The sequence below is a fragment of the Bradysia coprophila genome, unplaced genomic scaffold, assembly GCF_014529535.1.
Source record: "Bradysia coprophila strain Holo2 unplaced genomic scaffold, BU_Bcop_v1 contig_373, whole genome shotgun sequence".
Classification (NCBI taxonomy): domain Eukaryota; kingdom Metazoa; phylum Arthropoda; class Insecta; order Diptera; family Sciaridae; genus Bradysia; species Bradysia coprophila.
In genome coordinates, this window is record NW_023503632.1 from 1587177 (window position 1) to 1613189 (window position 26013).

Genomic DNA, 26013 nt, shown 5'->3' on the forward strand with positions numbered 1-26013 from the left:
TCAAATAATTGGCGTTTCTTCACACTTTGGCGATTTTTCTTGGTGGTTCTTCACACTTTGGCGATTTTTTTTTGCGATTTACTTTTTTCTTGGTGATTTGACTTTGGCGAAACTTCACGGGAATGTATTTTTAGTCAATTCCTTTTAATTACATCGATTTCTCGTATTTCCATCAATTACAATTATTTACCGGTAACTCCGATAATTCCATTGATGGTGTGTCGTCAATTACCCGAGTCGCTTACCCCTTGCGTTGCAGCTTACGTTCAATAAATGAAGTAGCTGATTCGGGTCAACTAAAGTGAAACTTGCGGTTTTTCTTCTTTTATTTGATTTATTTTTATTATCATTTTTTTACTTCCATTAAATTCTAATATTAAAACAAATAATAGAATAATTTAATTCAACAATTTTTCCAGTATTAATTTTCTTCTCATGCTGCCCGGTATCTTCATTTCTTCATTATTTTTCTGTTGGGTCTCAGTTTAATTTAATTTCTGGTAATCCATATTGTAATAGAATTGATAATTGATAAAGTGTGACAGAAAACGGCTATGATAATCTTCTTTTTCACTACGCACAATATTAAAGTTTTTATTTAAATTTATTTTCTATTTTTTACACATTTCTTTGTTTGTCTGATGGATGAGATAAAATTCCTTTTCTCTGTTAAATTATTTGAATCCGTTCTCTTTGCTTACAAAATGTTCCCTTTTTCTAATTTTAATTTTTTCCCGCTCATTTTGCAGGAAATATTTTCTATTTTTAGTTAGTCTTTTTAGTTTACAAAATGATCCACACTAAAATCATTTTACGATTATTCTAAACACCTTTAATGTCTACAAGATTGGTCGCCTCATTTCGAAAGTAATACTTTTTATTTTATTTAGGAGCGGACGACAGAACTACAGAGTTTTAACTATGAAAATCAATTGCGTAGCATTTTACTTAATTAAATGGAAAACAAAACATTTTCTCTTAATGAATCGCTTTTCAGTTTTTTTTTTTCACATTTCTTCCGCACACAAAATTGACATTCACTTCTCGTCTATACATTTGAATGACTATTTTACTTGCCTTACAATCTAAAACCATCAACAATTTTAAAATTTTGGTACTTGTTACTCTCACGTTATCTACTTTGGCCGATTCAGTTTTCTCAATTATTCCGATCAAGTCGCTTCAACACAACCTGACCGAAAGTATTTTTTTTATCTTTCAAATAAACACAAAACAACTTATCCGTTCAACAAATTGACGACAATTTAACGAAAAGCAGACAGCCAATATTTTTGTGATTTTACAGTTCAATCAGGAAATGCATTACCGTTTGGATTCAGTAAACGAACAATAATGTGGTTGAGTGAATTGAGTCTCAGTTCTGTCGTTTTAACCTATGAAGATTGCGAAAATTGGTGGTCTAAGTACGGCTTCTACAAAAGAACACAGTTTGAGTGGCATGCGTTTGAACGATGAGCAATTTTACAATCGGAATGAAGGGAGGTGCGTGAAAACAGTAAAAATTTCACAGACTTCCAAATACTCAAATTGTACCTCTTATATCGTTAAAGAAAATGACATAAGAAAATTGCCCACAAAAAAGGAAACCCGCTACAGTTTCCTGCCTGTTTTCCGTCATTTTCTTATACGATCTTCGGATGTAATAATTTTCGTGAATAGTTAACAATGCGAAAGTTGTTATTGTCACAATTTGAGTGTTTAAAAGTCTTTGAAAAGAATACTTTTTCTGTTTTCCCGCACCTTTAAGTGTGACCTGAAGATCCGTTTCTATGTGCACCACAAAATTTTATAGGAACCGTTGGTCATCACGCATTACATAGTCTAAAAGCATTGAACAATGCCCCTCACTAAGTGAATGTGGTCATCAGTTCTCAAACTTGTCCGACAAAAACAAATCATCATGCGATTGCCACGTAAATTAGAACCGTTGTTTCAAGACTCATTGTAAATTTACACAGAACTAATACAGTCTTCATGTCGTTTCATTACTACTTATGGTGAGCATTTCGTTCATTGATGGGCTGTTATTGACCGTGTGGTGATTAGAATTTTTTCAAAGATTTATTTTTTGTTGAGTTTGTCTTAATATACAGAGAGCGCGATAAGTTCTACTTCAAAAAATGATTGTTCCACTAACACTTAACAGCTATAAACGAGAGATTTGCCTTTTTCTTTTGACTTCTTTAATGTTTCAAAATAATTTCAGAATTTGGTTGGTTCTTCACAAATCATACACTCAGCTTAAATCGTATTATTGTTTAAGTTGTACAAATTAAGTCTAAAATTATTGAAAGAAGGAAGATGTGGGATATTATAATATTATGCACAAAAGTCTTAGCGAACAGAAATTATTCGTTTAATTTTACCATAAGAAGAAGACAAAGAACGGGGAAATTATTTTTCTTTTTCTTCTTCAAAATCTTTGGTTCTGCAGTTTAGAAACAAAATTTTCTTTTTTTGTTTTCTCAGTTTTCTCAATTTTTCATCCATTTTATCAGTCACTTTCGAAACAGTTCAATGTCGGCCTTGACTAGATTACATTTGCGAATGATCTGATAGTCCGGTCATGCTCGGCCGAACATTGACGTCACGTCGCCCGTACTCTGCGAGTGTGTCATACCGGAACTGTGATTGGCAAATTTAATATTAACGGCAGCAGCATGGCTGGAGGTGTTGGACGATTTTCGCGTCGGATACAATCGTTGTAAGGTGGTATAATGCTGGGCCGATTCTAGGTCATTGGCTGACAGTGTCAAACCTAATGCAAATCGAAACAAATTTTTTTGTTAATTATCTTAATCGTCCACAGTTGGTCGTCGATCCATTTACCTTTTGTCCGCTCTTTATACACCTTTTGCGTGTATTTGCTGGGGGTTTTTATTTCTGGAAGAACCGTTTGATTAGGTGTCGAATGCTGAGCTCGTTGAAATTTCTGTGATTTCGGCGACGTTAAATGATTTTCGGCATTTTCCTGGCGCTCTTGTCGTTCCCGATGCGATTTCGATGAATTGTACGATGAGTTGGAGCTGGGCTGTAACCATTCGTGGGTGACAGCCTCGTCGGGTGTCATCCGTTTCTTTGGATCCCATTCTAAGCATCGGCTTATAAAATCGTTGAACAACGGATCGTTGCAACGCAATGCTTGCGCTAGTGTTTTCGATCCGGGCTTGCGCTTCTTTCCTTTCGAATTCGTTACGCAGCGTGGACTGCAACGGGCATCGAAGAACAACCGCTTCCTGGTCGCTGTATTTATCAAATCCTCTGGTGGTACACCCAATATTTCCATTATGCAGGCCAATTGTTCGACTTCATTTTCCCCGGGAAATAGAGGATATCCGGTGTACAATTCGGCCAGAATGCAACCTAAGGGGTAAAGATTGAAAATTCAGGTTGCTGAAATGTTTATGGAAAAGAAGAGCGGAATAGACAAATGGTCAGTGGAAGTTTTTGTCTCAAATTAAGCTAATTAAGCTAACTCCGACATCGGGAAGTCAAATATTACAACCTTACTATCCCAGTACGGTTTCAATGAAAAATAATCAACAGCCAAACAAACACTTACCCAAACTCCACATATCAATGGGTGTCCCATACGATAAGCCCAATATAACTTCTGGTGAGCGATAAAATCTTGACTGGATATAAGTGTAAACCTTTTTTTGCGAATAACATGAGCTTCCGAAATCAATTACTTTGATCGAACAACTTCCTCTTTGTTTGAGCAGCACATTTTCCTATTTGGAAAATAGAAAATTGGAAAATTATACACAGAACCGTGTCATGTAATACCGAGGTATCGGCTTTTCGTATCGTTATCTACGAATTTAGATGTTGAGATGGTATTTACGTTGACTAATTTGAACGTGATAATAATAGACGAAAAGTTTATAAATAGACGAGCCACTTACCGGTTTCAAGTCACAATGAATGATGTTTTCTTGGAACAGCAATCGAAGACATTTTACTATCGAATTAGCAAATCTACGAATTAGACTCAGACTGAAGCCTTGATAATTGTTTTTCTTGATGAGTTCATATAAATTGATGCTGAAAGTAGAAAACAATCCAAATTAGAGCCCGCATCGTACGATCTCTTAATCAACAATACACAATGAATCAGGGCTTATTGATGGGAATTTTATTACGGAATAATTCCGAATAATTCTAACAGATTTCCGAAAAATCTGAATCTCATCTCCTCGAAATTTTCGGAATTATTTCAGAATTATTCGGAATTTTTCTGGATTTTCAGAATTCAAGTTCCAAACAATAAACCCTGCCCAGATCATTTATATTTAGAAAGTGTTTTGCGAAGGACGAATGAAAGTAAAAACTTTTCGCATAAAATGTAAACTGAAATGGGAAACTATTTACCCACCCACACATGCGATAGGGTGAGTATGGTACCATAAATACGGGGGATGAAGAATGGAAATAAATTTCACAGACACACATGATGGCTTGTATTATAAATGATAGTGTAAAACGTGCGGTGTTATCTGTTATTGTTAAGACTTAATCGCAACAGTTTCTTCCAGTGATAAATGCGAATTTATGTGACTTTATGCGGTTTTATGGTTGTGGTAATAAAACTGGTTATTATGCCTGGGATTAGGTTGTCAACTAGATTATCGGTCTATTTATGGAAATGAAATTTATGATTTTATTTCGAGCAGCAGCATTGGTACCTAACGGGTCACTGACGCTTTTAAAAGCTTAAGTGGAAATCAAGAACGATGATTTTTATTCGATAAGAAACCCACCCTGTCTGTTATCGTTCTCTATAAACGGATTAGTACTTTCCAGAACTTTTTCAGCGTTTACGACCATAATGGTATACTCGAGAACAATATTCATGTGATGGGCCTAAACAATGACTGCAGATCTCAGTCAATTAGCACTAAAATGACTGAAATTAGATGATGAATGATTCGATTAGAACAGAATTTCCCACAAAAAAGCCATGACCCCATGTCGTAACTCTAACACTCTTTTTGACACTCTTTGTTATGAGGCAGTAAGTTGATACCAACCTGCCAGCTCAAGGATAATAATTAGATTTTCTTTAAAACTTAAAAGCATTTTCTTGGCATCTGTCGAGGTGTGTGTGAAATTGATACTTTAATGTTGATGGTTGATAAAGTTGTCACCACCTTCCCGTTGGTCTTAGTGACCATTTTTATTTCCAGTAAGAAATAAAAACTTCGTTGATTCAATTAAAGTCTTAGGTTAAACAGCTACGTGTAACCTATTTCATCGGTTCAATCTTAGAAAGAGCAAGCATTTAATATCAAGAAATGTTATTCCATAATTTGTGGTTTGTGCCGTTTACAGATCGTAGAAACCAGTAGCGATGGTTGTCGCCAATAATTTAATGAGATTAGTTCATTTTCTTGGCCGATTAAATTCAGTGAGATTTGAAAAGTCGAAGTACATTCAGGAGCTGTGAAATTTCGAAATGAACTTCAGATGTTTTTCAGCTGATCCCCACAAACAATCAAAACTGTTTATACATTTTTAAACGGTTTTACCACCACCACTGCGTGTAGTAGCTTCAACCGTGTAAAGAAGTATAAACAGTTTTGATTGAATGTGTGGATCAGCTGAAAAACAGCTGAAGCAAATTCATGCTGAAATTTAACTGCCTCTGACTGTAACAAAATCTTCAGATAATTTATGCATGATTATTAGGCCTGTTCATTTTTGAGAAATAGTCTCAAATTCATCTGGCATGGTGTCTATCTGGTCCGGAAGGCTAAAATATTGGACCCGTATTTTTAGCCCCATACGAAGTACAAATGGGCTTATAGGATTACGATGCCGTGTGTAATTGATGGAATTCGAAGCAGACGGTAAGGGCAAAGTGTTTGCCTATGTTCATAGATGACGAATCTGCAATAAAAATTTTGTCTGTCAGTCTGTCCGTCTGTCACGTCGATATCTTGAGTAAATCAAATCCGATTTCGAAATTTTTTTTTTCCCTGAAAGATAGTCGAAATAGTGAGGCTAAGTTCGAAGATGGGCATATTCGGGTCGGCCCTTCGTGAGTTAGGGCCACCTAAGTGATTTAAGGTCTTTTGGTGATATTTATGGCAAAATAAACGATGGAAAAGTAAATGACACGGCAAATGATAGGTATTGTCAATACCAATCCAGGAAAAAAAAGTTTTTTAAAATCGGGTGAGTGGACCGTGAGTTAGGGCCTTAGAAGTGAAATGCTACTAGGGCCCTATGTGTATTTTACATAGAACTCGAGTAAATTGCATTCGTTTTTCGTAATTTTTGTTTGATTTGGAAAAAATTAAATTTGGGTCCTTGGCCTAAGGCCGCTACTAGGGCCATATGTGTATTTTACATATAACTCGAGCAAATTTCATCCGTTTTTCGTAATTTTTGTTTCATTTGGGAGGTAATCAAAGGCCGAATAGAATGTAGTAGAATGTAGAAAATTTACGGGTCCAATATTTCCGGACCAGATAGACACCATGCCAGATGAATTTGAGACTATTTCTCTAAAATGAACAGGCCTAATGATTATTGAAGTCGATCAATATTGCTATTGATACAAAACTCTGTGTGTTTTACGCAATCACCGAAAAGTGTCACACTTTACAACCTATGCCCATTCGAATAACGTTCAATTAATTTATACAATCGCATCAACCTTCCAAAAAAAAATTGTTACCAAATTTACCTGATTTGATATTTCGATCAATTAAATTTTCCCATCAATCTAACGCGTGGCAATTCGCAAAAAAAAGTCGCCAAAAATTAGGATGAGCCGAATAAACTACAACATAAACACAAATGTCGATAATGTTGTCGAAATTAGTTAAATGTTAGCAGAGAATGCAACTGTGATTCTCGTGGTCACACATTTTTTTGCCCACATCAATCACGTTCGGGTCTATTTTTTGTGATCGGCTTGTAATGTAAAGAAATATGGTAAAGATCAACGTTATTAGCATAAATTAGCGAAGCAATGGCACTGACACTGCGGCAGGTAATTTATAGATGCAGAATTGACTGTAACAGTGAAAGACTGCAGTTAAATGTAATTATGAATAAATTAATTTCGATGATAGATTGTTATGCAACATGTTTGCGCTATATGTGTGGTATTAATGAAAAAGTTATTAGTTTGCACAGTGGGTCAGATTAGAGATAATTTCAGCAAGGGTGAAGCTTGTGGTTGGAGCCATGGAGCGTAAAGATTGGTGGGAGTTTTTTCATTATAAAGTTCCTGCTGTTTTTCGTCCCCATCACATAGACGACGAACATAGTTATTTCTTTACCAAGAGGAACACATAATTTTTCATCCGTGCGTGGTGCGAATTACCGTTTCTATCCATGAAACAAGCACATCAATTCGTTTTACCATTTTCAAAACCAAAACAAAGTGACGGTTGCAAAGAGAAAAAACTGCTTCTCACCCCATGGGAGAAACAAGACGTGAGAAAATACAGATTTTTTCACCCGAACTGTCACATAGAGCGTCAACCATCAACTATAGAACGCCATCCTATACTATCATCGCATTTGCGTGAAGAAAATGGGGTGATAGACGCCGCACGGATGAAATGGATTTTGCCTACCACAAGTAGAAAACGTGGCAGTCGTAGGTATAAAAAGGATAAAAGGGACAATTTTCTAATTTAAAGGTAAAGAAGCTTCATTGATGGAATTTCTTAGAAAAAGCTAACAGAATTAATTGGAACAGCGACACATCAAACCGAGAAAAATGTGGGGATGAGGTGTGACAGACACGGGATTTTAAGAATGAGAAAATGAAAGAATATTCATAGATGATAGATCGACCACACAGTTACATCCCTAATAATCCGCCGATTGTATTTAAATACGAAAAGCCTTTTTTCCCCATTTCTGACAATTTAAACACGGCACAGTTTATGTCCTGATTAATTTGATTCGATAAAATTTTTGAACGACATGCGATTCGTATGTTTACGTAGCAAAATATTATTTTTTTATATATTCCGCGTTGAATGAAAAATGATCAATAAACGACGGTTGTGTTATAATACGTATCTAAGTTCCTAAATAAATATGAATTTAAAATAGATTTGTATCTTTTTAAAAGAAAAAAATAAATACCATGCCAATATGCAATGCATAGAAAAACATGCCATAAACGGATAAACAGCAATTTTGTTGTTTGTTTGTTTGTTTTTACCGATGCTATGCTCTATGACAATATCGCGGGGGGAACTTCTCGAGACTTGTTTTCAAATGTATAACGAAAGTTTTGTGATAATTGAATTCAAAATTATTTGTCTGATTGATGAAGTTTGTTCGGCAATGTAAGCGCATAAATACTTTGTTGAGAGTGCCTGTGTGTTCGTGGAAATTTCCACGTATTGGAATTTTCAACAACCTTTTAGGTACGGCTAATCATATGTTATCGGGAACAACGGTAAAAATAACCGATGAGGTCTGGTTAGTGTGGCTTTATTTATAGCAAAATGTATGCAAAGACCATTGAAGTAGAGACTTTGCATCAGATGCACGATAAGGATGTGAATAAGACTAAGTTATAGATTGAGTTATTGGAGGGCGAAAAATCGTGAGGGCATGAATCACTATTCCAAGTATAATATGTAAGTGACATTAACCACCAAACGCTCTGAGGCCTGGAATTTATTAAAATTTTGTAACACTGTATTCAATCTGAAGAGAGATTACGGCATCAATTCTCTTTCCTCTATTTTTTGTCAACTCTACCGATAGAGTACGATTCACTATTTCACTGAAAGATGTCGCTGCACCAAAGCCTATTGTCAAATACACCATGGTAAGTTTAACATTTTCAAGTGATTACGAACATAAACAACGTAACATAAATAAACTGAATTTATATGCGAAGGTTGGACCACTGTGTCTTTAAATTCTGTTCTTTTGTCTGTTCTTGGAGTGCGTTGACATAAGTAAATAAGTTTAAGACGAATTCGCGCAAAGCTACAAATCCTTTCTGAGGGTATCGTTCGTTTGTAATCTGAGCCCAGATTGCTTTTCTTGACCTTGCCTCTGGTATTTTGTCGCAAAACCTAACTTTGCAAATGAAATATCGAACTGTGTGGGACTTGTTTTTCTTTTATTTGTTATTTCTGTTCTGTTCAGATATTTTCCTTCTTCTATCTAAAGCAAACATTCGCTTTTTCCCCCATTCAAGGACGACATCATTAAAACTTTGCTGTGCGAGTTCGCAAACATTAACGAATCAATGCATCAGACTGCATACATTTTGCATAGAAAAATTTAAATAGAAATAGTTTAATAACAATCCCCCTTTCCAACCGGGTCGAGTCATGCATACATAGTACGTACGTTCGCGTAGAACCAGTGTATCCATCTTTATCTGAACAGTCAACAAAAACTGTTGGTATTTCGTAAACTTATTTTAAGAAAATTATGGTACCGACTCGTGGCATGTTACCTATATCTAACCGAGACTATATCGCAATTGTTAATCATATAATTATTTAAAAAGAAGAAGAGAAAATAATAAGCAAAACCTCCAAGACCCCCGTGTAAGCATTTGCATACCGAAAACCACAACGAAAAAGCATGTTGGTTAGCTTCTCATTTTTTTTATTTATTTTTTCATTAAAACATGAAGGCTGTTGACAAAAGGGATATATTATATAAGTTGAAGCTTTGATTCGGTGCTATAATTTTTATAATATAACTTTCGAGAGTTTTTAAACAAATGCTAGAAACGTGGAACAAATAATAAAACCACAAGCATATTGTGGTAGCAATCGTTATATAGATAAAGTTGTTAGGAAAAGGGGATCTCGGTTGTTTTCATTTTTCAGTTGACATTTTTAGTGTTGTTTAATAAAACTGTTGAACTTTCGTATGGCTGCGGCTTACTATCGCTTCATATAATCGTTTGTTTTATTTATGTTTCGATGGTTGTTTAATCGTCAAATCATAATTAGTTTTTTTTTCATAACATTTCCATTGGAAAAGTCGTTACGCGCGGTATGAGGTTTAAATGTTTTTCAAAATTTTATTTATTTGATGACTGCCGTTGTATATTAATGCATTGATGTATAGCGGAAAAAAATTATTGATTTTTCTTCCGTATTTTCGGCAATTTTATGCCAAAACGTGCGACTCGTTACATGGATAAATCAACTTTTTTTTAAACCAAAATGCCGATTTAGACTGATTATTCGGTAGTCGTAAATAATGAATCTGCTTGGCCATAAATTTTCATAACGACGAATAACTGGAAGTCTTAACCCATTTTTTTTTTTATTTTTTATTGAATCTGATGGGTTGATTTTTTGAGCAAAAAGGACGTCAATTCTTAGATCAAATTACGCAGAAATAATTGCAAAAGAAGCCCACATCTTGAAGCTCAAGTAGCCGCGAGTAGAGGCGACATTTCAACACTGTCAATATCGTTTTTATCTCGACGATGTTATCGTTTACTGGTCGATTTTATCGGTTTTTGGGACGATAATATTGATTTGGATGATAATATCGCCCAGATTGTTTTTGAAACACTACATTTAAAACGATATTATCACCCAAGTCGATATTCTCATCCAAATCGATATCATCGTCCAGTACAGTTATTGTGCCGATAGTTAGAGAAGAACAAGTGTGTTGATTTTTGCGGAGTCTTAAGTAATCGTCAAGAACGTCACCTACAGAACTTTGATTTTTCGAATAATTTTTAACGAGTGATTTGATTGTTGAATCTAATGTTGAATAATTCTTGAAAGGAACTCATTAACTTGGAATGGGCGCAAATTTTGAGGGCTCTGAGCAGAATTGGTGTACTCAAACATAATATCGTCCTGGACAATACAGAGAAATGTTGGTACACATGCAGCGAGATAGAAGGAACATGTGAATGACAGCTGGCACCTATGGGAGAGAATGCGAGAGAATTTCATACGCATTCTCTCCCATAGATATTTACCAGGAGTCTCTGCATTTCTCTGGTGCAATGTTATCATGGACGATATTATCGTTTGTTTTGACGAGGCTCAGCAGGACGATTATCGTTTTCTTAAATTGTAATTTCAATTTTATTTCATGTACATTAATGAATAGTCATGAACATGAACACTTACAAATGCCGTCGTCTTATCAATCTCATATTTGATTAGTCCACTTTGTTCCACACATTCATCTCTTGAGACCAAGGCTTATTATTGGGAATCTTATTTCTTAAAATTCTGAATATTTCTGAGAGGATTACGAAATTCAGAATTTTTAGAATTAAAGTTCCCAGCGATAAGTCCTGCTTGAAACTCATACATATGTGAAACCCTTGCGAGTGTGTAGAACACGTGAGATTGATAACGGCGCTTTTAAGTGTTCATGACTGTAAAAACAAGAAATTATTTTTGTACAAGAAAACGTCACCAAGATGGGTGGAACAATCTTTTTGTGAATAAATTGGATATTTTTTCACCGAAAAAGCAAAAACACAGAAAATAATTCAACAAAAATATGTTCGAACTTCGAGGCTGATGGTGGATCGACTAAGTATGCATATTTGTAAATGTACAGTGAGCGACACAGTAACAAAAATCTATAGAGAAAGGTATAAATTGTTATTCAATTTATGCTGAAATGTTTTCCATCTAAAAACATGAACGAGCACGCGACAAGAATTTTACGCCGTAAAAAGGAAATTTAATTTAATTTTGTCGAAAATTTTATGCAAGAAAATTGCTTTGAGATGTTTTGTAATTCGGGGTCATTGGAGACCGAAATCTGAATAACAGGCAATTTCAAAACCCGAAAGGCTCGGCTGTGTCATAAATGAAAGGTTTTACGGTATTTATTTGCCTTTTATCCAATGCAAATATTGTATTCATACAACCAACTGGAATCAAATCGTAATTCAATCTAAACAACCGTTCATTGTGTACGCATATGTGATGTTATACACGTTGGCTCTCCGAGCTTCCTTGTGTTCTCTAATAAAAAAATTACGTAAAAGATGTTAGCTTTACGTAAGATCCTTTTCACCAATTCTTCTTTTATTATGAAAGCAATCGATTTACAATTTCACAAAGGATAAGGCGTTGCCTTAGATGTGTTCAATTTTACGATTCCACTAAAAAAAAAAACTTTTTCAATTTACACTGACAAAAAATTTATTCAATAAGCCGATGCCGTTCGTATTATGTTACGGTACTGAGACGAGAAAAATTGCTAAGCTATTTAGAATGAAGAAAAACTATTGACGTTTTCAGTTCGTTTACTCTGTATCCCAGACATAAAGCACACATTTGAGTACTGAGCATATACATTAGCCCTACTCACGTTAAAAAAATTTGGTTCAGATCCTTCGGAGGAATGTCGATTTCGTTTCTTTATCGAATCCTAAACAATTCTCTAGAACATCATAATTGACAAAAAATTGTTTCCGAGTCGCGCAACGCAATCGAAAATGCATGCGTTTCTCTGCGTTACCATGCGTTTCTATGCGTTTGCATGTAAACTTCAAATGCGTTGCGCGACTTGGAAACAATTTTTTGTCAATTTTGATGTTCTAGAGAATTGTTTAGGATTCGATAAAGAAACGAAATCGACATTCCTCCGAAAGATCTGAACCAATTTTTTTTAACGTGAGTAGGGCTAATATACATACATGGGTGAAGTCACGTAAAAAATCAACTTTTACAAATATGTTATGTGTTGGCAGGGAGAGCCACAAGTCACCCGAGAAAATGAAGTTTCCTACCTTCCTTCCCGAGGTCAACACATTTTTTTTACAACAAAGGCCTCCGAAGTTTCAGCGCAGGGGAGAAAATGATTATTTTCTCGCCTGCGTCGTAAAACATTATTTTACATGCTACATGCGTCGAAAACCGTACTTTTCATGTTTCAAGCACTACTTTCGACGCCCTCAGCATCAGTGCCGGGCTGGCTCAAAAAAGCCCTTCGGGCATTGTATGGAGAAATTTCTCGAAAAGCCCTTCGTCGTCATTTATCCATACAAAAATCAAAAGGCCCTTCGGGAATCGCCCGAACGCCCATAGGGCCAGTCCGGCACTGCAGCATGTAAAGTCCATTACATAACTCGGGATAAAAATGAAAAGTTTAGTTTTTGACTTTTTATCTTTTTATCCCTAGTCATGTAAAATACTATTAAAGAGAGGCAGTACATGGGACAGTAGAAAAGATGCACAAAATTATCACAATAATGTGATGAGTTGTATTGCTCTATCATTCGCTTGACACAGTCCGAGACGTACCGTCGGACATCTGCCATTGGACTAAACAATTCCTTATCTACAGAGACAGATGTGAAGTATTAGGTACGATAAGTTAAACCGAATATTGTTCAGGGAAATAATTTCTCGGTTTTCAATGAGACGCTCTTAAGACGTTTTCCATCTAGAGGTGGTAGACTATCATATATTGGTGTTCATAATACCCGAAGGTGCATAAAGCATTCCATAAAGAAAAGAGTATTCCGTACTCTTCTGAGATGACACAGCAACTAAATAATTTAGAATGAAGAAAGTGGACAGAAATCCTATCCACTTCATGTGCTCTGAACATGAACATATTTCCCAGACATCAAGCGCACATATGAGTCATTTAGCCATGTCCGTAAAGACATGTAAAGAAGTTAAATCCATTCGGATGTTTGACTTTGAATTTTTCATTATATTTGACGTCGAGATTGAATTTCAGCTGGTTACAATGGCATCTGGTGAAGATGTGAAAGTATCTCCCAACTTTTTTTCCCACTTTTTTTTGCATGGGTAAACAAACATCGACAGAGGTTGAGAAAAATGTTTAAAAAATATTTGAACCGAAAATATGGGTGCGGTAGAATTGACCCCGAAAATCAATTATATTTGTAGCGAATACCAATGATTTGATGTTGATGATGCGATGGTTTAATTTATCACAATCGAACACAAATATTTAAATACAAAAGCACTACAGCGGCGATTTAAAAACAAATTATCGATAGTCTTTTGCGTCAAGATGATCATTTGTATAAATCGTAAAATGGTTTGGCAAAGATTCATATTTGATTGTTCGTCTACTTACTTCATTAATTCGAAAATGATGCACAGATGATTCCTAAAGTAGAATGAGTCCAACATATGTATCACATTATGAGTACCATCGGCATCTTTCTTTCTCAGTTCTTCCAATAGGCGAACCTCGACCAGAGCCTGATGATGGAAGCGCTTTTTGTTTCGTATGATTTTGATGGCTACATATTTATTGGTCTTATGATCTAGGGCTCTAACTACTTGGCCGAAGCTGCCTTTTCCTATTACTTCGAGTATTTCATAACGATAGGCTATGTGATCGTGAATGATCTGAAATGTTCGGATAGATAAATTTGAACGAATTAATTTATCGAATTCCATAATGTTTATGCAAACACCCACCTTATTGTAGCTACCGTTGTCATCATCATAGCCAGAATTAAGTGCTGTTCCCGGCTTGGCATTAATTTTGCATGACTCCAATCCCAGATACCAAATTTCGGTATATTTATCGATTTCCTGTCGTTCATATTCCGATAGTCGACTTCCATGAAGTTTTATGGCCTCTGGAAAGAAATTACGAAACATTTGATAGTTGGTTCGTTTGCGGTGTCTTTAAATTTCTTATAAATATCGAATCTGCGGAAAGTTGTCTTTTTCCTCGTGTTTGTTTCGAAACTCGTCAGCAGAAAGTTTGTATTTCTGATTGCGGATGAGGAAAACTCTTCCAAATTATAGATACAATGTAACTGGCATTATGTTGTCTAAGATGTTTGCCGGAGGTTATCAAAGTTATAATTTATGTTTTCAACTTTTTGGACCTGTACACAATGCTTAAACATCTAAAATATTAAAACTGTGGCTTACTCAAAACATTCAATTTGTTGTGGGACAGAGTATGGGAGTGGGAATGAATTTTCTGGATTTTTTTTCCGATAGCAAGGGAACATCGCCTAAATAAAACGTTGCTTCGTCATCGTTTCTTCGAAGAAAAATTATTCTAAGCAGATTTCGACCGATTTATGTTCGGTCATGTTCCATTGACATAATATAGCAACGAAATAAATTTATTGAGGGAAATCGTGTATTGAATTGATGTGAATACCTGAGAAGGTTTAGTAGCAAAACCGTTTTTAATACTAAAAATGACAGAGGATATGGAGAAAATGTGGCTCATTTTACGTTTTATTCCGTTTTATTCATAACAATGCTTTGTGAAAGTACTTTAACACAGTTTTACTAAGTGTGAAATGTACTACTGTTGAGGTTGAGATTCTTTTAACTTGGTGTGTACCCCTATGGAACTTTAATTTTTTTTGTACACAAAAAGCTTCTTTTGTACAAAAAAAGCTTCTTTTATACCAACGCACTTCAAGCTATTAATTTGCTGCCAAATAGAGTACTATTTTGTATGAAATTTTATCCCCACTCTTTTTACAGTGTAAAACTTTGTATGAAGCACTGTCAAGTTTCAGTACCCTATTTAGAGTATCACTTTTGCTTGAAGTGCGTTGTTTGTACACAAAACGTAAATTTTGTACACAAATATTTCGTACGCAAGATACAACGTGATATAATCATAAAGAATTAGCAATTTCCTTATCGAAGATACGACGCGACCTAATTGGTATTTTCCTTATCCAGGACCTAGGACCTAGGAATGATGTCATAGTTTTTGTGTACAAAAAATGCTTCTTAGGTGTACGATTAATTGATTTTGTGTATAATATCATGGTTTCTGTGTACAAAATCAATATTGTTTGTGTACAAAACTGTCATTTTGTGTACAACGTTTGTACTACAAACGCATTATTTTTGAGGCATATAGTTTACGTACAAAATATTTTTTCTTCAACCGGACACCATCGACTATTAGATCCGATAGAATGTAATCGAAGTTAAAGATTTATGGAACTGTATCGCAAAACAGTTGCTGTTGCCTGTTGGTAAACGGTTAACTTCTTTAAATGCGATTTCCTATTTCAATTTCCTTTTGATGAAACTAAGACTCAATTAGATGTAATAGTGGATCCACTAGATTCTGTTAAACGCATCAGCCAAAAGAATAAAATATTCACAAAGCTGACGAAACCCATTGTCAAGAAGTATACTTTCCATAATAACACAGCATAAGAAAACAAATTTCAAGTATATTTCAAGAAAAGCTTTCAAAGTGATATCATTTCCACAAATTGTATTTTATAGTACCAACTATGACACAACCTATATAGTAACAACCAACAGAGCACAGTGTATACGACACTAAACTCAACAGCGAGATTTTCAAAGTCTTTTATCGTTATTTAAACTAGAGTAGAAGACGTCTTTTTTATATAAAAATGTCTTCATTTTCGTCTAAATTGAAATTGCGAAGTTGGTTTCAAATCGAATTTTTATTGTGACGAAAATGAAAGTATTTAGAGTGAGAGACTGAGAGACGATCGAACTGAAAACTATGCCGCGAGGGTAATATTCGAAATTTAGTGAACAAATCGTCAGTAACTTTTCCATACAGTTGGCGTCAGAGAAATTCAGGCAGGAATTTGATTTAGCTGTTTTTCGGCAGGTCCACTCATACTTGCCTTGACTTGACTCATACAAACTACACTGATCATACGTTTTTATACTGTTTTACCAATACCAATCGCTCGTGTAACAATTTCACCCGTGTAAAGACGTATGAGTGGATCAGCTGAAAAACAGCTGAATCAAATTCAAGCGTAAATTTCACTGACGTCAACTGTAACCAAGACTTAGACTATTCAAAATTTCAGAATAATTATTTTTTCTAATGCAAATCGATCGGTCTTACAATAACTATCAATTTAATTCGCGTTCATTCCTAATTTAATGCGTTGTATAACTAGAATACGCAACTGTATTACAGAAGATTTTAAGCAAGAAAAATCGTCCGTCTCAGCCTAATTCTATTCTGAAAGCTTGGCATAAGTAATAAATTTGTCATAATTCGAATATCCGACAATAATGCGATAATATTATGGATAAACAAACATGGGATTATCGCAAATAATAGAAGCAATAGAAAATTTGTGGGCTAATAAATATTTTATGGTCGTTCCATTAAGTATTTTTGTTGTCGATATGAATGGATCTCTAGAATAATGCCGTTCATTTCGGATTAAATGTCGTTGAATATATCAAATGAACACATTAAATACATTATGTGTGTGTGTGTGTTAACGTATAGAGTATGTACATAACATTTTAATTTAGCTTAGCTAGCAATGAGGCATCATTCATAAAAAGAGATGTCCGAAATTGGGGATCCACAACTTTGTGGTGAAATACGACTACCATGAAACGACAAACTTTGCGACGAATTCACGCCGTAAGTGTGCCTTAAATTTGAATTTTAAGTGAACGATTCAATGAAAAAGTGAACCGAAAAATACATTTCAATGCTTCATTGTATGAAAATGACGCTACGTTAGAAAGACCTCCGCACTTTCCATTTTGAATTTCGACCGCACTTCAGCGCCTCTTTGTAATTAATTTAGTTCTTTTAACAAGTCGTTTTCTCTTATTACCATTGAGGATAACGAAGAGTAAAATAGTCCTCTGGACGTACATCTTGTCAAAATGTTGCAAATGGCACACAAATCCCTTCGTTCCTTCATAAAAACCAAGCCCAATCATTCTCTAATTAAAGGCCAAAACTAAAGTTTTTTAATGGACTGGATCGTTAAGAGGGATTCTTTTGAAAAACAGCCTATCGAAATCGGACGCATTTTCCAGTGGACTTTTTTATATGTGCCTAGAAAGGTATTCGGCCCTAGAAGCCAAAACCACTTTCAAAAAAATTCTTCGAAGTTTGTGTGGCTGGTGAAAGGTGATCAAAAACCGAAAACTTGCACTTTTCTTAGAAAAATTTCTCCAGTTACACGAGCAGTACAGGGTCGTGTGGGGTGTCATTAGAAAGGTAATCACATGTACTATTGAGCCGATTAGGGACTAATTGGGTTTAAAATTCATTGACACTGAAATATATACAGTTGAAGTTTTCAACCGAAGACTTACACTGTTCTTACTGAAATTTCTCGAGGTACACAAAACGTACATGGTCGTGTAGGGTCTCATTTGACAGGTAATTTAATGTGTTTTTGGGCCAAATAGGGTCTTATGTGGTTTGTATGCATCTACGATGAAATAGAAGTTGAAATGTTTATGTGTACATATTTCATCATAGCATCCAAGACCCTATTTGGCCCAAAAGCACATTAAATTACCTTTCAAATGACACCCCACACGATCATGTACGTTTTGTGTACCTCGAGAAATTTCAGTAAGAACAGTGTAAGTTTTCGGTTGAAATCTTCAACTGCACATATTTCAGTGTGGATGAATTTTAAACCCAATAAGACCCTTATTCGGTTCAATAGTACACGTAATTAGCTTTCTAACGACACCCCACACGACCCTGTACGGCTCGTGTAACTGGAGAAATTTTTCTAAGAAAAGTGCAAGTTTTCGGTTTTTGGATCACCTTTCACCAGCCACACAAACTTCGAAGAATTTTTTTGAAAGTGGTTTTGGGTTCTAGGGTCGAATACGTTTCTAGGCACATATAAAAAAGTCCCCTGGAAAATGCGTCCGATTTCGGTTCGGTAGGCTGTTTTTCAAAAGAATCTCTCTAAGAATATACTGAAAAAAAGGAAACCGGAAAGACTGTGACATTATGCCAACTCAAAAACTAAATGTCGAAACAATTGGGACATTTATAAATGACGCAGAAGTGTCTTCACACATTGCATAATCGTTCAGATTTCGTGCTTGGACGCCCTTAATTGCCATTTAAAACATTTTGAATGCTGAGATGAGCACACTAAAAGATTTCCATTCCTTCCACTATTGCTTCCTCGCATTCATAAATTCATGCCAAAGTAGGTGTTGAATGTACGACCTCGCGCTGATATATAAGTGGATAGTTTGAAGAGGGAGAGAAAAGACAAAGGCACATTCTTCAGCATAATAAAATAATGGAGAACAATGATTCTGTATAATACAATGGAATCATATTTTATTATGGGCAACAAGGCCATGGTATTGTCAATAAACGGCAATAGGTCTTTTTAACAATACCATGGGTTCGTTAATATAATGAAAATATCTGGACCTTTGATGCTTGGAAAATTCATTTTGCTTTTTCGTTTAGCGGAAATGGCACAAAATCTGGGTATACAAGATGTATACGACTCATGTTCGTCATAATTTTCTCTGGTTCAACACTTCACTAGAAATTAATCGAAGGTTGTTGTACTGTGAGATTGATGAGAAATGGATTCAGATGCAATTTAATGAAATGTTTTGTCCCAAAGTCCTAGAAACAACCAATTTTTCTTCTATTCACAATCATTAAACTACATACCTTAAATTGAACATATAGGTATGCGTGCTGCTACCATATGTTTCGAGTCTAGACATGAAAAAACTGCCGGAATTGATTGGGACTTGTCAAACTGATTATGTGTGTACATACGAAAGTAATACGTAAAATCGAATGTTGGTATTACATCTATACTATACGTAAAACAAAACATTTGGGGGGTGTTATACACACACAGAGGATACGTATTTAACATACCGTTCATGTTAAGCTCAAAACACATGTAATGGTAATTTTGGTAATAAAAATGAAGATTTTTGTTCACATTTCCACCGTTCGCTTTTTATCGAACGCATGGAAAAGTACAAAAAACACGAAACTCTAATTTACGTTCATTTATCGTACACCCAATACCCTATCCTCGGGGGCTATACGTATGTCTAGTTAATTTGATACAAAAACAAATTTCATTAATAAACAGGCAATAAAGTTGATTTTGTGCGTCAACGGGTGATATTCCTATTGTCTAACATTGATTTATCATAAAGAAGAAAAAAATTATTTATTTTTCGCATTAAAAGTTCCGATTATGTTACATGTTACACATCCCCATATATCGGTATTTGTATTGTACACACGAAACGTTTGTAATGTTCATGTTTCCTCAAAAGAAATAATTTTCAGTTTTTTTAATCAGCGAAAATTATGCAACACGAAATGTAGCAATAGCAATAGAAGCAACACGACTAAATATATCATGGAACAACCAAACAAAACTTTGATGGTAACATGAATGAAATGGTCTGGTCATTAATAAATTTCAAAATAGACACACAAAAAAGAACAACGACGACGTGCAGCACTATTGGATAAATTAATCATCACAAAAACAGTAAATTACGAACTCTTAATGCGTTTGAACTAGATAATGTAAATGCAAATCGGTGTGTTCTTTTTGTTGGTTGGCTTTTTATTATTGCTCCGGATTTATCACTTTCCATTAATATATTTTAATAACTCATCGTTTTGGGCCAACAACGATTCCATGAGTTCATGAAGAAAATATTGAAACATTTTTAATGCATTTCAAAGACTTACAAGCTCTATTCTTTCGTCACTCGGTTATTGAAAGCCATCAGTTTCAATTTGCATTGTGAAATATATGGTTTCGTTAATGTGATACAATTTTATGATTCAATTTTGGGAGATTGATGAGATGCTAGGTTTGAGCATGGTTGATAGATATGGTACAAAATTGAGAAACGGAAACCATGAGCATCTGTTGGAATGAATTATTATTGAAAAATGTTCAAGAGGCATTAAATAACAAAAACTGATGTTGGATATTTTCTGCTGATTTCATTCGCGACTCCAACAACGAAGTAAAACAGTCATATAGACTTGCAGCAGAAAAGAAAGAGTTGTGTGCAAGACCAAACTTAATAAAATACACTTTCATATGTGTGGTGTGATTAACCATATTTTCTCCGCTCAAAAGGCTATGAGAACATCGGAAAAAACGATGTTTTGTAAACGCTTCGCCTGATGACAGTTCGGGTGAGAAACTGTCTATTTTCTCACCCGAACTTTTGCTTTGAACAAATTGATGTTTTGTTTCGTCAAGAAAAACAATTACGATATGAAATAGTTATTTACGTATCTGTTGTGGACGTACCAACTGTACTCAACATATACGTAAGCAACTTTTCAATTGGCAAAACTTCCCTCTTGTAGGAATTGTTGTAAACGACTTGTAAGAAAAACGATTTGATTTACCTGAAGCGGTTAAAGATGTCGTCAATTTTGGATTGTCTTCTTCACTCGGTGAAGAATTGTTGTTACTTTGCGGACTAATTGGGGTCAGTGTATTTCCATGCGAATCAACGATACGCGATGATCTCGAATTTCCGCGCGGCAAACAGAAATCTAATCTCGATCCGGACAGTCTTGCTTCTCGACGACATTTGTCGTTATCGATTTGCACCTGAAACAAGAAAAGGAAAAAACAAAATTGTTAGAAAATCATCGATGAAATATATGCATTATCAATGTTTCAAACCAAAACGAAATTAATTTCGAATATGAAGTCATTTTGGTGTGTATTTCTTGGTTCGTTTTATTCGGTATACAACACAAAATAATATATTCAACATATCGTATTGAGCATACGTAAACGCCTCGTGTTAGGCAAACATTTTCAAAGTCAAACCACTTTTGTTGTCTATTTTTAGGCTTGTAAATTTTGTGCGAATACATTTCGAAAACGGATGTATCGATGGTGTGTAATGATGTTTATGCTCATGGGCGAATAATCCAAATGTAAATAGCGACACTGTCTGTTTCTTATCTTTTTAGTGAACTTGTCGACGACATTCGCTGAATCGAATGTTCAAATTTTACTGCACTTAATTGAGCATGTACGTACGTACATGTCAACTACACATTCTGAAACTGTACGTTTTCTTGCAGTGTTTTGAACGAGCTCATACGAAAAATTTATGAAAATTGTCTGCAATTCAACTATATACTGGTTGAAAAACTGACTCTACTAACGATGGACGGAGTTTACTATGAAGTCCGTTTGACGATAGAATTCGAGGTTCAATAAACGTGAACATTCTGTTTTGTGTATTCTATATACACCACGACCACATATACAATAAAGCTACTACGAACTCCAGAATATCAAAAACACACATACAACATTGGTGTATTAAAACTCCTGTTAATACACCATGTCGTTCACATAAAATAAACATTTTTAGTAATAGCCCAAAAACATGATTAAAATAAACGACCCCAACATAATATGTTGGGGTAGTTTTATCATTTTCATTTTTAATGTGTGCTCATTTCGTCGGTGATGATAAGAACTTTTTCGACGAAAGAAGAACGAAAAAAAAATGGCAAACAACCGAAATGGTAGAAATCATTTTTTTTTTATTACATGCTAAACCAACCACCATGTATGCATGATAAACATTCTTCAATAATTATATTTTGGGTTTAACAGCTAGAAATAACTTTCAGTCAATTAACGCTATGATAAAAGAACTATTTTCGAGGCGGTAGATATTTTCTTTTTCTTTTTTTTACGTTGATGGGGGAGGTACACGATGTATAGGAACAGGAAGTAATTAACATGACTTTGACTGCAATGCATTCACATTTGATTTTTGTTGTTGTTATTGTACTAAAAAAAGAAATTGAATTTATTGCTAGCTCAGCCTTCGATCTACTGTTCGGAATCCCTATTAGTTTACGAAGATGATTTTATTTTGGTAACATTCGAAACGTACCCATTAAATTCTACGTACTATATGGTTGGCTTAAGTGCTCTATAATTATAAATCGTATCCCATTAATTATCCGCTTCGTATTGAACAGCAATTTTATTCAACGAATAGTGTAAACATAAACAGCGATGCATAGAATCTATTTCGTATACAGAATGATCACGACCCCATCGAAGAGAAACTATTGTTTTCGTTAAGTAGAAAGTTTAATAAAAACTTTCGTATCCTTTACTGAATGTTAATGATTAGAATGCTCCACTATAACTCGATTATAGTCGAAATGATTGTTACGAAAAGTAGGAAACTTATATTTGATTAAGGGAGTGTACATAGATCCGCCCATCTAAATTGGATTTAAATATTTCTTGTGTCCATATCGTCGAAACACACTAACAATGGAATGGATTGTTGAACGTTATCTTTGTTGTAGCGTAGCTGAATTTTTTCAAAGATAGAATAGCGATAAGGGATAGAAATAAGTCAGTAAATCAAACTAACTTCTATCTTTTAGAAAATCTTAAATTCAATCTTACAAAAGAACACTCAGAGTCCAGAGCGAAAATTGATTCTTCTCGGTCAATAAAACACCCACCCACTTTGGTGCTCAATTTTTTTGGTCTGTTCAAAAAACTCGTTGGCCTCGTTAGGGTATTATCAACGTCCTTTGGCGGTTTTACAGCCTCGGATGCTATAGTGACCATCATAGAGACGCACTGACAATTATTACCATTCAGGTTCATTATCAAGGCAACGTAAACTTATAAAACAAGCTAAATGTCACGGCCACAGTGCAGTGACTGAACAGTCAAGTTGTTAAAAACTGTATCGCTTGTGAACTGTGGCAAAATGATTGATGGAAGTTGACAAGATGACCGTTTTATAATACGCCTGCATCTACAGGTTAAAGTCGAAAGAAAATTGATTGGCTTGGCTGCTGTTATCTGAACAGCTGTTAATATGTCTGCTCAGTTTTCATAGACTTTAAATTCTCTGAATAAACCAATATTTATCGAAAAACGTTTTCGGTCAATTTCAGTAATTTCAGTTAAAAAATCATCCCATCAACCCGCAGACAGATGGAATTACGACCCAGAACTATTCAATGAAATAAACAATCTCCGTTTTCAAAAACGATATATTGCTTGACAGTTATGGTACATAAACATAGCAAATACTTCCGCATATTTCTGAAAAAAGCTAATTTCATTCAGAACAATGAATTGCTAACTAACAAGACTGTTATTATGGAGTGACTTTTATACGCGGAATTATTATTGAGTTATGATTTATTCGAAATGAACCTTGAAAGTAAAAGTCAAGGAAAATAATTATACTTTCCAGTCACACTGCTCTGGCTGTGTTATTAATTGAATAGCCCTAATTTGAAAACCGTAAAACATTTAATGAAAATATGACCCGATTTCTCCATGTATTATAATTAACATGAAACCAAAATACCTCATCAATCAAAAGATATTCGTGAAATGAAAATTTTCGGAATTTATTTTCGGCATGTGGTGCGTTTAAGTTTTTTCTTTTCTTATTTTTGAGAAAACCACACAACCTTAAACACAGATTTCTAGCGAAAACGCATACACCATATTTATTGTATACACGTACACATCAAATAAATCTAATAAAAAACAATTAACGCACGAAAATATACTTACAGGGCCACGATCCAACATATTTGCTAACATGAATTCCGTGTGGTTTTGGAAAGCACATGAAAACCGAAAATGCTTTTTAAAACGGTTTTGTTGCGTCTTTCCGTCGATTTATTTTTTGTTTTCTTTTTCAGAAATTGGTTTTATAGATATGGGTTTTCACAATAAATTTTCGTTCGATATTTTTAATTCAAGGAAAATATCGACTATTTTTTGAAAAACGAAATCTTTTCTTTTTTTCCTGTAAATGTCTGAACTTTCACTTCTAGTAAATGTTTTCCATGCAATTTTTTTTTCACAGACGTTTATTTAATCATCATTTTTTTACTCTCACAAATTATTCTTTTTCTTTATCAAATAATTTTCTTTTTCTATTTATAACACTTCATAATATTCGCTCATCATCTGCAGCTATTTCGAAACCATTAAAGTATTATTTATATATTCACTTGGATCGGTTATTTATTTATAGTTCTATCAAAAAGTTAAAAATAAATTTTCATTTTACTTTTGGATTGCATCATAAACCATATGGTAGGTATAATAGAAATTACGTTGCAAAAAGCAACATGTTTTCACTATTAAATTGACGGAAAGAATCCTTTATATAGCCGAAATAAATAAATGCAAAACGAATAAGAGAAGAGAAAAAAAAACTTTCAAACGAAATTTGATTTATTGCAAAATGTTGCTCAAGCGTCAAGCCGTGTATCGGCAAATAAAATATTTTTGCAAACATTTGTCATTTTTGTTTAATAATAAAATGTCTTTCGAAATTAAAGATAGGGATTATTGCTAAACACGATTCTGTCAATAATGTTTTTGGTCATGCATTTTCCTCTGCAGGATTTCCCAATATTTTGCAACCACCTGGTATTTCTAGAGACGACGGTAAAAGACCTGATGATATGACAGTAGTTCCGTGGAGTCATGGAAAATCACTTTTATGGGATGTAACAATACGTGATACTTTGGCTCCTTCATACATCAGTGAATCCTCTAAGAAAGCAGGGTCTATTGCAGATAAAGCGGAGAGATTTAAGCATAATCATTATATACGTCTTAAAGAAAACTATTTATTTACCCCCCTTGCCTTTGAATCATTAGGTTGCATGGGTCCAGAAACAAAGAAATTTATTGACAAGTTGGGATCGTTGATGAAGAGAGCATCAGGCAATGCGGCATGTATTCTTGGAACTTTAGGAAGTAATAGAGCGGATGATTTTTATTTATTGTAATATTTGTTGATTGAAAAGATCGTTTTTTTACTGACTACGCCGTATGCGAGTAGTCTTTTTTTTCGCTTTGAATAAATAAATTTCTTTCGAAAACTCATTAAACCGTCGTGCTATTGGCACAACACCCAGCAGAACAGTAAAATCGATTCTTCTGTTTCAATAAATTTAGATAATGTGTGCGATGCATTAAATTATAAGAAAAAGTTCGCCGCAAACAGTGCAAATAACCAAATTATTGCACTCAACAACCGTCTGTTAAGCCTCACCTGTTACACAAGCCAATGTGTGCGAGTGCGTATCGTGTCATGTACAAAACATGGCTATGGCATGCAAAAAATCTCTAACAACATTTGTATGTGGTATCTAAGAAAAGGGAAGCAGAAATTCTAGTCATGGAAAACTCTTCTATGGGATGTTACAATAAGAGATACTTTAGCT

General features: G+C 34.7%; 1 protein-coding gene across 5 annotated transcripts in view; it reads right to left on the reverse strand.

Annotated features, from left to right (window-relative positions):
- Positions 1–427: 427 nt before the first annotated feature.
- LOC119081940 (dual specificity tyrosine-phosphorylation-regulated kinase 2) overlaps positions 428–26013 on the reverse strand; it is a 52009-nt gene continuing 26423 nt past the window's right edge. For 2 of the 5 annotated variants that reach the window (XM_037191201.1, XM_037191202.1), the window contains exons 2-9: positions 24341–24748; positions 21151–21358; positions 14433–14596; positions 14083–14360; positions 3930–4068; positions 3584–3755; positions 2851–3384; positions 428–2779 (exon numbers count right to left, since the gene is read on the reverse strand). In XM_037191201.1, coding sequence (XP_037047096.1) covers positions 2586–2779; positions 2851–3384; positions 3584–3755; positions 3930–4068; positions 14083–14360; positions 14433–14596; positions 21151–21358; positions 24341–24370 — 1719 coding nt within the window. In that variant the 5' untranslated portion in view covers positions 24371–24748 and the 3' untranslated portion in view covers positions 428–2585. Of the gene's footprint in view, positions 2780–2850; positions 3385–3583; positions 3756–3929; positions 4069–14082; positions 14361–14432; positions 14597–21150; positions 21359–24340; positions 24812–26013 lie in introns of all 5 variants that reach the window. The other 3 variants (XM_037191204.1, XM_037191203.1, XM_037191205.1) reach the window with 2 other exon arrangements.